At 40.6% G+C, this 11959-nt stretch overlaps 3 protein-coding genes and 1 long non-coding RNA gene across 5 annotated transcripts in view; 2 read left to right on the forward strand and 2 right to left on the reverse strand.

The window, feature by feature from the left end:
* LOC145451792 (adenylate cyclase type 10-like) overlaps positions 1-11959 on the forward strand; it is a 44759-nt gene that overhangs the window by 10146 nt on the left and 22654 nt on the right. For both annotated transcript variants that reach the window (XM_080330024.1, XM_080330025.1), the window contains exons 10-13: positions 262-409; positions 2276-2419; positions 5527-5615; positions 6249-6356. In XM_080330024.1, coding sequence (XP_080186150.1) covers positions 262-409; positions 2276-2419; positions 5527-5615; positions 6249-6356 — 489 coding nt within the window. The remainder of the gene's footprint in view (positions 1-261; positions 410-2275; positions 2420-5526; positions 5616-6248; positions 6357-11959) is intronic.
* Positions 3385-11959, forward strand: part of LOC145451821 (uncharacterized) — a 176377-nt gene continuing 167802 nt past the window's right edge. The window contains exon 1 of the long non-coding RNA XR_013919058.1: positions 3385-3398. This is a non-coding gene — a long non-coding RNA (uncharacterized LOC145451821). The remainder of the gene's footprint in view (positions 3399-11959) is intronic.
* Positions 8666-10359, reverse strand: LOC145451811 (uncharacterized). Its single transcript, XM_080330050.1, has 3 exons — positions 10089-10359; positions 9863-10000; positions 8666-9790 (listed from the first exon to the last, which is right to left on the reverse strand). The coding sequence occupies exons 1-3, from the start codon at positions 10267-10269 to the stop codon at positions 9447-9449; spliced, it is 663 nt and encodes a 220-aa protein (XP_080186176.1). The 5' UTR covers positions 10270-10359; the 3' UTR covers positions 8666-9446.
* Positions 10329-11954, reverse strand: LOC145452667 (uncharacterized). The gene is made up of 2 exons (XM_080330840.1): positions 10460-11954; positions 10329-10395 (listed from the first exon to the last, which is right to left on the reverse strand). The coding sequence occupies exons 1-2, from the start codon at positions 11839-11841 to the stop codon at positions 10329-10331; spliced, it is 1449 nt and encodes a 482-aa protein (XP_080186966.1). The 5' UTR covers positions 11842-11954.

Here is an 11959-nt window from a genome sequence, read left to right on the forward strand (position 1 = left end):
CTCAAGTATAAGTAGTTCGAAAAATAGCCGTGACCAATGGATCAGATACCTTCGGTAATTGATATGAGTTACTACTTCCGAAATTGTCTGGTTCATCTTCACGACTGGCACGTGGCACAGAATGAATCATAATAAAGATCATTGCCCTTGTGAGAGTGAGCAATTGAGCATTGCAGTCGAAAACACTATGAATACCGCAAACGACAAACCACCTCTGGTCACAGTGCTATCGGAATGAGTTTCAATATCTCGACATCGTAGGTCATCGGACATTTGAAGACGATCTACATCAAACTGCCCGGCTTGCCGAGCGCTCTGATCGGCGCGCTGATTTGTCAAATCCTCCACGTCGGACACATTCCAGCCGCCCTGGAGAAATTCGTAGTTCTTCGCAGCCACGGAGTACCAAGTAAGAGTCTATACAAGTTTTTCACAGACGTGTTCAAGAAAATGCAACTTTTACCACGGCGGCATCGTTGAAGCTCCGCAGAGCATCGGCGTAGGGGTGCGGGTGAGGATGTGTACACAGGGTGCGTGTTTGGTAAATGTTTCCAAATATATCACACATGTTCCAGTTTGTATGTACAATGTACATGTGCAACTAGGGTTGCTCAAAATTTACTTTTTTTCGGATTTCGGAGATTCACTGACTAAATTGTTGGGTTGCCTGAAAAAATTCTGCTCACCGATTTAACTCAATTCCAACCAGTAGAAGCCGACGCAGAGCCAATCGAAATTTTCGAATTTATCGTAACAAATAAAAAATAAAATTTCAAATTTTACTGTAATCCCCACGTAATTAGGTTGTCTAAAAGAACGATTTATAACTATTTTTGATCACTTCCAACCGGTAGAAGCGAAGTTATTGCAGTTGAAAGTTTTGCATTTGTAAACATAGCATTGACGGTGGAAAATACAAGGATTATGAATGGGGAAACTCAAATAACTTCGCTTTTACGGGTTGGAATTGCGTCAAATTTGTTTCCATCGTTTTGTAGTATACAGTTCAGTACGATGTACACGTGCTCAATAGGGCTGTGCATTGTTCAACCGTAACTTATTTTCAAAATTTTACAGGCTACTTGATTAAATTGTTAGGTTGCCTAAAAAACGCTGCACATCAAATTTGGCTCAATTCCGACCAGTAGAAGCATTGCTATAAGAGGAGTAATTTTGGATTTATGCAATAAACGTTAAAATAATTTATTTTTTCAAATTTTACCGGCTACCTCACGAAATTGAAAGGCTGTCTAAGAAAACGACATAGGGCAAATTTGGCTCAATTCCAATTTGCAGTAGCGACGTTTTTGGAGTAGAAAATTTTAGATTTGAAAAAATTGTATTTACGGTGGGTAAAACCCTCAATATGGAATTAGTTGATTTATTGTACGCACTATTTGTCGTCGTTGTTGTTTACTAAACAGAAATTAGCTATTATTATATGCCAGCAAAAGATTATACGCACAAATAAATGTACCATGGTACAAAACTTACTATTTGTGTTATAGCTTCGTAGTAGTTTCATTGGGAGCAAAGGATTGAGTCTAGGGAAATTTTGGATGATGAATTCCCCAACACTGTGATGGATGATGAATTCCTCTCTAGCAGCTGTGCTGCTGAGTGACCGGAGTCTAATTGGAGTATAAAACATGCCTTTGCAGACTCTCCACGTTATTTGCGAGGGTTGTAATGACTCGAGTCACAATTTTCTGATGACTCGACTTGATTCGAGTCATTTTCTCAAAATGCGGAAATGACTCGACTCGACTCGAGTCAATCTGTGTATTGACTCGACTTGGACTCGAGTCATTGCGCATGACTCGAGACTCAGACGGCCAAGACCGACATTTCATTGTAATTTCGAAGAATGGTTAAGTAACCACACTATTGGGATATCGTCTATCGATACTGGTACTTGAAAATGCGACCAGAAACTTCTCAAAGTGAGGAAAATTAGTATATTATACATGCAAACCATTCGATATTATCAAACAGAGTTATAAAAACTGGGTTTAACAAGGCTTTACCTGGAAACTGAGCAGTCAACACAATGACGTGAACTCGGACTCGAGTCACAATACCATGAATCGGACTCGACCCTCTGCTCGCGGACTTGGAGTCGGACTTGACTCGGTGGTGGATTGAAAATGACTTGACTTGACTCGAGTCAGAACTATAAAAGTGAGATTGACTTGCGACTCGGAGCCTTGTGACTTGGTTACGACCCTGTTTCCCTCGATAGAAATACACAGCCATTCACATACGGTTTGTTCAGGGTGGTGCGAACAGTTGCTGCGAGAAATACTGAAGGCGGGCGTGATCTCCATTGCCGCTACGACGAGAAGACGACTAGCGGAACGGAAAGCCAAATATTATTCGTGCATCGAGGAGCGACTCATTGCCAGGAAAACAAGCGGACGTGAGTGTAGACTGTAGAGCTTGCGCCGGATCCTATGGCTAGTTCTCGTGAGGATCAGACTTGGAAAACTAGAAAATTTTAGTTCACTTAATAGACGAATAATTGCGAAATATAGATAATCTAACTCTAGTTTAATTTGCGAAATGTTTCTCGGCTCTAATCCCAATTCTAATCTAACTTGTGAAATGTTTCTATGCTTAATGCTAATCCTAATTTGATTTCATGTTTTGCTGAAAATGCTTGAGGAGAACTGCTTTGTGCGAAACGAACCAAGCTTGCTGTACAGACATTTGCCATGCTTATGAGAATGTAGTTGATTAAAATTTACAAGTTTTTGCGAATGCAGTACTTCTAATTTTGAATCTAATTTGCGAAGAGCTGTGTGGATATAATTCTAATTTCAAATTAATTTAGAAGAGCTGCAAATTTTCTAGTTTTCCCGGTCTCCAAACGTTGTCACTTTCAAAACGGTGGGAGAGGGAGGGTGTTTGGGTGGCTGCAACAGAAATGTGAGGCAATAGTTGTGGGGGTGGGTATTTGTGATGAGTGGTGCTGTGTGCACCAGAACCGTGTTTACTGCTCATTCCTTAAATCCCTTGTCATATGTCTCTTCCGGTCAATATAACTGTAGATAGTAATTGTATTAACAGAAATAGTACAGGCAAACTTAATCCGCATGCAAACCACCATAACGTAGTCGATTAACGGTTGCATCGTTCTCTGATTAACTATGAGAGAAAGTTCTGTGTAAGGTGTTCGATACTTTTGTGCGGGTCTGCTCAGATGGGCCCGTTCTATGGAATATTTATTACAGGCAATAGATGTCGGCGATGTCATGACGCTATGATCAGAGGTAGACAAGACATAGGAGTCATTGATGGTACTCGAGTAGGATTAAGGGTGGTAAATTTGTACTCGATTACAAGTAGAAGAAGCGAATTGCAATACTGGAGAAATAGAAGTGTATTTGGTTGTATTAAGCTTAATTCGCTTGATTGGATACTAATTAGTAATAATTACTGGTTAAAAGGTGTATGAGTTATGCCTGAAAGGTAACCATACGACGGAATTAAAGCTGTGTGTGAGCTACGCCTGAAAGGTAGCTACATACGACGGAAGAATTGGACAATATTTTATCACTAATTGTCGTACACTAGCATCTCTGCCTGACAATTTACAAGTGACAGCGCATACGACGGAGGAACTGGGCACTGTATTATCACAAATTGTTGCGCACTGGCACCTCTGCCTGTCAATTTACAAGTGATACCAACGACATAGGTGACCCGTATATAGAGGGCATTGTGTCTTCACAATCTATACGCTGCTGTCATAGCTATTCAGGTGTAAACCCTGTGTAATTAAATAGAAGGTATGTGTTGGTTTCAAAAATGCGATTTGTTCGAGACGTTGCATACTTTTAATAGCCTACTCGTTCGAAAGTGGATACTTTAGAAATTGACAAGGACTAACACCAAATGAGTTATTTGGGAGATAGCGTAGTGTAGGGTTGCCATATTTCAGTGAAGCAAATTCCCGACACTCTTTAGCGCCCCCTAGCGGATTTCAAAATGAGGTGCAACACATTGGCCGTCAATATGACGTCACACTAGCAAAGCATTGCCCATCGCGGAATGAAGTGGAACTTAGCTCATGAATTGGGTCATCTCATCTGTAATGTGAGCTCTGGTGATTGCTACTTGCTACTTGCTAGGGTTAGCAATAGATTCCTCCACGGGCCGGATGAAATCATCTGACGGGCCGTGCCTGGCCTGTCAGGATTGTGTTTGACAGCCCTTCTATACAGTTAGGTCGGTTCGGCTATCTGTATGTGTGTTTAAATCAGGTCCGAAACAACATTTTTTTCTCACCCCCCCTGCCCCTCCCGCCCAAAAAGCACTGATCTTGGGCCCACCATAGGGTAGTCGATGTAACTTGTTGGGCACTTACTATATGCATTTGGCTGTTATATTTTATGTATGAACTCTGTCAATGATATTGATTCTTCGATTGATTAGGCTACTATAAAATGCACCAGCAGGTTGCACATCCGGTGATTTCCAACCTTTTATGCTCGCGACCTCATCTCCCACTTGAAAATGTTCCGTGGCAAAGTTCAAAACTTAATAAGTTGATTACTAAAAAAATTCAGCTTGCCCAAACTTACACACGGCATAGGAAGCTGATTACGTTCGACATCATCGCGATCTCCCGATAAAGGCGGAGGACCCCAAGATTTGGAGCTACTGTATGTGATTGAAGCATCCAATCAGTCTTAACCAACTCTAGGAAAATACCATTAGCTTATAATTGCGATTACAATCAGACTTATTTCAGTAAATGATGGTTATTATATTAATTTTGATTGCATTTTTGGCGAGGGGGTGCCTGAAGCCCATACTAATATCCTTATACGTTGCAAACTCGCGCGCGGCGCGAAGAACAATTTTGAATAGCATAAATCTGCTTGAAAATAATATTGTTTATGTTGATTTACGAAAAACTTTTGAGCCTGCTTCAAGCCTTCAAAATTCCGGACATTTAGGCATATTTTTGAAATTCCTCCCGGACGCAGATTTTTCAGTGAAATTCCGGACATGTCCGGGAAATTCCGGACGTATGGCAACCCTAGCGTAGTGGTATAATCCGCTGCTGCTGCACCAATGGGTTGCTGGTACGAGTCCGACCGAGGTCCACTACAGAATTCGTACCCGAGTGTTGGAGGTTTATCTAGGCATAGTAGTCGACAAGCGTCGTGAATAATACAAACAACGAAAACCAAATGACTTATATGACATTGCATTCAGTTATGATGATGTACGGACAGTTACGAACAGTTTTCAACACAATTTCACTTGTTAAACTGATACAAACCTACCAGTATTCCAAAACCACTTTCTACTTCGCAATATCTAAAAGATTTGCTCGAAAAACTTTAAGTAGATGTGGAAGTAGTTTTAATCCATATTTACTTGAGTAAGTAGTCCTTCGAAAAGGTTGTACTCCGACCATTACGTAACACCTCTGGTTATATCAGTTATGAATTCTAATAATCGAATTGCGACTTCCATTACTAATTAATGTTCTATAGCAAACGTGTCTTTCAGGGGTTATGTATCTGCCGGATACGCCGTTCAACGAGCAGCTAGAATTGAAAGGAAATTCGACGGCAAGCACCACCACATTTGCTGAGGAGGTATTGCCTACAATATTCCTTTATGTCAGCGTTTGTGTAGTCCTAACACAGTCCATCCTCAAGATTACCGGACCACGACTGACCTATCGATCTCGCTTCCCATGACATGCCGCCCTATTTCTTGTCGCATTCTTTTTCTATTCTATCTTCTTTACTTTCATTCAGTGTGCATGCCTCCTCTTTACATCGCCTAGGCCAAGGTGGGTGTCAGATTCCATAGACTACTCCTTGTCGCTTCGACATCTTCCTGTCTTTTCATTGTATCGCATTTTTTGTGGTGTATTGAACTGATAAAATTGCTAATAAACCAATGATGATGAATGATGATGGTCAACAGTCCCTAAACGCGACCAAATTTCAGTTACGCCCATAATTGGCTTGATCTCAGATATTGGAACAGCCACCCAATTTCCAATTTAACATTCTTTTTGTTTACGGAATATGATTTATATAGATTGATAATGCGTTAATCACTATAATACTAGAAAAAACAACGTTTTTTTTGTACCGCCATTACCTGTATTTATTTGTATCACTATTTGCTAGTGTCGCATCGATCAAGACTTGAAGCACCCTATGAAATGTTTTTTATAGAGCTGGTCCAGCAAAACCACATATTTTACCCGTTCATAGGTAAAAGAGTGTAACGACGTGGGAACAACGGATCAAGACGCATCGACAATGGCGGAATCTGAAATTCCAGTTGAACAAACCGAACCTAAGCCGCGCAGCACAACCCAGGTAGTTCACACTATCTTTCTCTATTCAACTTACGAATGTTGATGACTGTTGTACAATGGATTTATACACATATTATGCTAAATGCACGTAATTGAAATCTTCGCGACTATATTAGTTGCCGTGAAAATTTGAAATTAGATGGCATGAAAATGCATGTTACTAAATCGACGATGTACGTTAAAATGCTGAGTTACGCCGTTACCAAGAAAATCTACTCCCATCTCTCTCTCTCTCGCAGACAGAAAGATAAACAAACAAACAGACATATACATTATACAAGCATATATTTCCACCAAGCCAGCAACACAACGCTTCCAAATGGATATGAAGGGACTTATCTACACAGCCAATTATCCAATGTGTGGCGACAATGAGTAATAATCTATTGAGCTACCATGATCCAGGACTATTTCGGACTGTTTTTATTACAATTTTACTCAGAAAAGTGATGGAACCTATCTCAAAACTAATACTCTCCATCACAAGCCGTCTCGTCAGATCTCATGTCGGTTAAAACAGTGGTTATCAACCTTTTTGACCCCGCGAACCGGTAAAACATCAAAACAAATCTCGCGGACCGATGAACCTTCAAAAAATAAAATTCACCCTGAATGTAATCACGACAACATGAATGTAATATAGGAAACCCCATTTCATGATGCCTTTTTGATATACTAGACACGTAGTTCTATTGAAGTTTCTGCAAGGCGAAGTTCGCGAAGTCCTGTTAAAGACTTCTAACTTAATTAGGATTGTTCGGTGTCCTTCAAAAGAAATGTGAATTTGCTATTTGCTATATAGGCTCTATCATACTGCCAAGAGTTGTGTCGAGTGTAGGGTTACATTTGATAAAAATGGTTGTTTAAAACACCTAGTTTACAAAATGTTTTATGAGTGTTTTAAACAAAGGCCTTTATAATTTTTTTTAAGTTGCAAAATTATGCCATAATTGTGTAAATATTTTCCAAAGATCATATATGAGCCTATAGACGATTACCACCCGACATATACGATATGGGACGGTTAGAACCCTCAAAATAGTCGGTTCAACAGCTGTAGTACGTGGATATCTCGTCAAAGGAGCTTTATTTATCCTATGTCACTCCACTATGATGTCACGATTGAATATTTGTGACGCCATTTGTAGCGGTCGCTGCAACGACTTGTTGGCAAGACACGCTGGTATAGTGCTTGATTGGAGTCGACGCTACAGCTACAGTTCCCGTTGTACGCACTATTCAACTGATTAATGACCGCTCTGAGTATACTCTTGCAATCCTGATCACATACGCAGATCCAAGGAGCTTTCTTTAATAGCACAGAACTGCCAAATAGTAGTAATTAGTGGTCAGAAACTTCTAGATTTACCAGGTTCAATGATACTGCGGTTCAATAAGAAATATAAAGAATAAATGAAGCGAAATGGATCCAATTGTCTATCTTACGACTGAAGCACGAGCGCGCCGACCTCCACATGCGGGCTCTGAGAACACGTGCGTCGCAGACTAACTATGCCGTCACGCTTGTGGCTTCGGGAGTGACCTATTTACACTTTCGCGCACAACGGAATTGGAACAGCCATTTACATTCCCCCTTTCAAGGACATTTTTGTGCAAGATAAAATGTCTTTACAACTATTTTCGCAAACGTGTAAACAATGTGGCTCCACTTCGGGAAATCGGACTTCTACTAACATTACTTCAAACACAAATGGACAATTAGACGTCGACACTCCAACAGGCAACAAAGACAAGCAAATCCTAATAGCATACATCATACAGCGATAATACAAACAGACGAGGATAATCTGAGACCGAATCACAAATTATACTATCATCAATCACCCACAGTTTTATACTCGGACACTTCAATACAATTCGAAACAGCGGCTGCAGAGCACGGATGCAAGCTAGTTAAGTGAAACTTTCCGCATTTCACACAAACTACGCGTTTTGGACAATCTTTACCATGGTGCATTCTAGTACATCTTTCCCCACATCCATAACATAAAAACTTGTCACGCATAAACGATATTCGTTCAGAAAACGGTAAATTCTCAAAATCCACACAATCTGGGATATGGTGGTCATTTTTTCCACAAAACATGCAATTATATTCGCCTGACATAACATTAGTTCCAAATGAAACACATGGCCTATCACGGCCAAACTTTTGACCAGATTGCGTGACATTACTACAGGGATATCTTGAAACTCCGGGATTGGACACCTCTTTTCAAGGTGCCCTGAAGTAGGCCTATGTTGATGCAACCAAGCAGCTGCAAAAGACTTCGCAAAACATCTAGGACGTGTCTTTTGTACATATTTATTAGGAAATAACACAATAAATAACAATAGGGATGTCAGTTGTCACGGTGACGTCACAGTCAGTTGTCGTGGCGACGTCAATATGACACCATTTAGCATTTTGCAGAAGCCTTCGAAGTCAGTTTGCGGATCTTGCGAAAGTTTTTCTTCGGTGCCTCTTCAAGCATCGGTCTGGCATTCAAACGCTTGAGGTGATTTTTTGCAAAACAATTGAAAGCACTTTGCACAATAAGGTTGAAGTTCAAATGGCTAGATTTACATTTGACATGCATGAGGTGACGAAAACGAGATGTAGAAGACACAACATAACGCATTGCATTCAAAAAAACGTTGCGCTGATTCATACAGCACATCAACTTTTTTAACGTGTCTTCATCTGCTGAAACAGCTGAGAAATACTGCATAGCCAATAATGTAATGGCAAAGCAAATTTCAGTTGGTTCAGCAAGTCCTCCACGATCTGCCATGTCAAAAATCGTTTTATATCTCTCAGGAATGCAGCCATTAATATCTGGAACATTATTAATACCGGATATGAGCACGCCTCTGCAGTCGTCACAACGCCTACGACGGAAAATTGAGCGACCAATATATCCACTAACAAAGACTACAACAGATGCATCAGTATCGTCCACATCATTTGTGACGACAGTTTTCATGAAGTCAGCAAGCCACTGGAAATCTTCGTGGTTTGCTGATGCATCTTCCTCGCCCGGTTCACAACTGATAATTGCTCTGGACAGTCCATCCCGCTGCAGCAGGCTTAGACACCGATTTTTTTTTCCGCCAGCAGCAATTGCTTCACAGACATGAAGAAATTACCGCCATTGCTCTGCCGATACATCCCAAATCGGGCTTCAATTGGGTCGGACATTATTTTCCCGGATAATAAATATTCCACATTCTGAGTTACTTGCAGATGCTCCGTCAACGATAGCACAGCCCCCATTGTCTGAATACAGGCCATGAATGTTTCATTGCTGAGACCAGCACAGCCCGACTTTTGCCAATTCTTGAAAATGTTGATGGCTCTTCTCAAATAGGTAACACCGGGATGATCCTCACCAATTTGCAGTGGCGTGAAAAATGAATTTCTTTTCCGCACGGCTGAAATGAATATTTTGTCGCATCAGATAAAAGTCAAATTGCAGCAAGAAACCTATGTAATGGAAGTTTTACCTTTACTTGGGCTTTTAACAGACATGATATTCCAAATGGTTTGGATGAATTCAACATATTTTGCAGTTTGCAGAAATTCTGGATGTCCTTCCTTTGCGAAGTGCTTTAGTCCCACTACTGTTGAATCACTAAACACACCTGAAGAAAAGGGCAGCAATCAGGTCATGATCTTTACCAAGGATTGTTCAAAGTCGAGACGGCGAGCTAACATTGATATGATACTTACTCAAAGCGTGCTGAGGTGAAGTTCGGGCGATGCTGCTGGGATTAAGAGAAACTTTTTTGAGTTGATGTGCAACTTTCAATGTCTTGCCTTCTTCCAGAGCATAGAGGGTTTTGATATGAAGGAACTTTGCATGGCATGACACTCCCAGTATATCTTCATTGTCTTTAGTAGGGGGGTGCATCTGCTTCTTATTCACAAAATGGTTGAAGATGTTTTTGAAGTTGTGAGTGAAATCGAAAATCAAAAATAATTTTTCTCGGTGTCGATATGGCGAAGTTCTCCATTACAGAGATCCATGAATAATTTCCTAAAAATAAGTATTAAATACCTGTTTAACAACTTCAAAAACCAACAAGGATATAAAAACTCACCGGTTACAGACATGGTTGTCTGTTGATATTGCTACCACCCGTAGTATATCGTTGATCTTTTCCATCACTTCATCAAACCATGTTCGCAGCGTCTCAGTGTCAAGTTTGTCAACCGGAATGAGACAAACCACATCCTTGTACTTCCCAAAAAGTGATTGCACCATGAATGTTAACACCGTCTTAGCGGGATTGCCACTTTCCGTTAACCCGATGAAAGAACCATTTGTATATTCCACGCGCTGTGCGGTATAAACCTTGTCTATCATTAAGGTTACAATTTTTTCTCGGTCGGATAAAGATTTAGTCCTTTCCTTCAAATACGTCATATCAAGTTTGCCTGGCGACACTGTCATATCTTCACATAATCTGCGAAGGTGGCGTACTGATGGCAAAGCAAAAATGTTCAGAAGCTGTGTATAGAGAGCTGGACTTGTAAATTTCCACATGAATGCAGTGGTTAGAAGATCTGTCGAGTATCTCCGGGAATTGCGGGTCACTTGACAGAGTGACAATTGCTCAATAATAAATCTGATCAACATTGGGTTGAAATCTGCACAGTTAGTAGATGACATCTGCACAGTCAGGTACTCCTCCAATAGAGATACAGTAAATTCTATGTGGTTGAAATTACTATCGCCGCTGGACAACGACTTGCATCTGGCAAGAATGTTGTTCAATTCAGATGTCTTCTGAACGTAACTTGCACTCAATAAATCGTCATAATTGGAAGGCGGAACAGGGGCGCCTTTAATGAATGCACGAATCTTCATGTCCTTCGATACTATCACAGAAGCTGTGAGTATGGGCGTCTGATGAATATCATTTGACGAAGTTATAAGGTGGAACTGCAATGTTTCATCATCAGTAGAATAGACATACCCAGCAGGTAGAAGCTCTTTCTGAAACTTTTCTTTCAAAGAGAGTAGGTCAACCACACATTCTTGCTGAATAAACTCCTCATTGCATTTTTCTCTGCGGGAATTCTCGGTGGAAAGGCGAGCAGAGGAGGAGCAGTTCTTACTTCGAGGTCTCGGATTGGGGCTTGTTAGATAATTTGGCAAAGTTGAAAAAATATGAGGCACAGCAGTAGATTTGAGCCGTTGTCTCGATAATGCTACACAACCACGATGTTTCAAGCGCCGAGACTTCTTGTCACTTGAAGTATATTCGAAATCGTCATCCGAAAAGTGTAAACGGCAAACTTTTTGTCCAGATGAAGCAACTAGAGCTTTTCTTGGGATTGCTTTAATCCATTTTTTGCGCATGATGGGATCAGATGGAAAGCTATAGCATGAAACAACAGTGCTGTTGCTGCTTTCCGATTCATCTTTTGTCTTTTTATATCCAGATCTGCATCCCGGAACACAACATTTATAGCCCATTTCTATACTGTATCATTTAGCTGGTATGGTATAGTGCTGCAATAAAATGTGCCAATGATAAATAATCTAGCGCGAGTTCAGACGGCAGAAGACTTCCCTGATGCAAACTGCTCTAAAA

The sequence above is a fragment of the Botryllus schlosseri genome, chromosome 12 (genome assembly GCF_051294905.1).
Source record: "Botryllus schlosseri isolate E-star chromosome 12, Bs_hap1, whole genome shotgun sequence".
Taxonomy (NCBI): domain Eukaryota; kingdom Metazoa; phylum Chordata; class Ascidiacea; order Stolidobranchia; family Styelidae; genus Botryllus; species Botryllus schlosseri.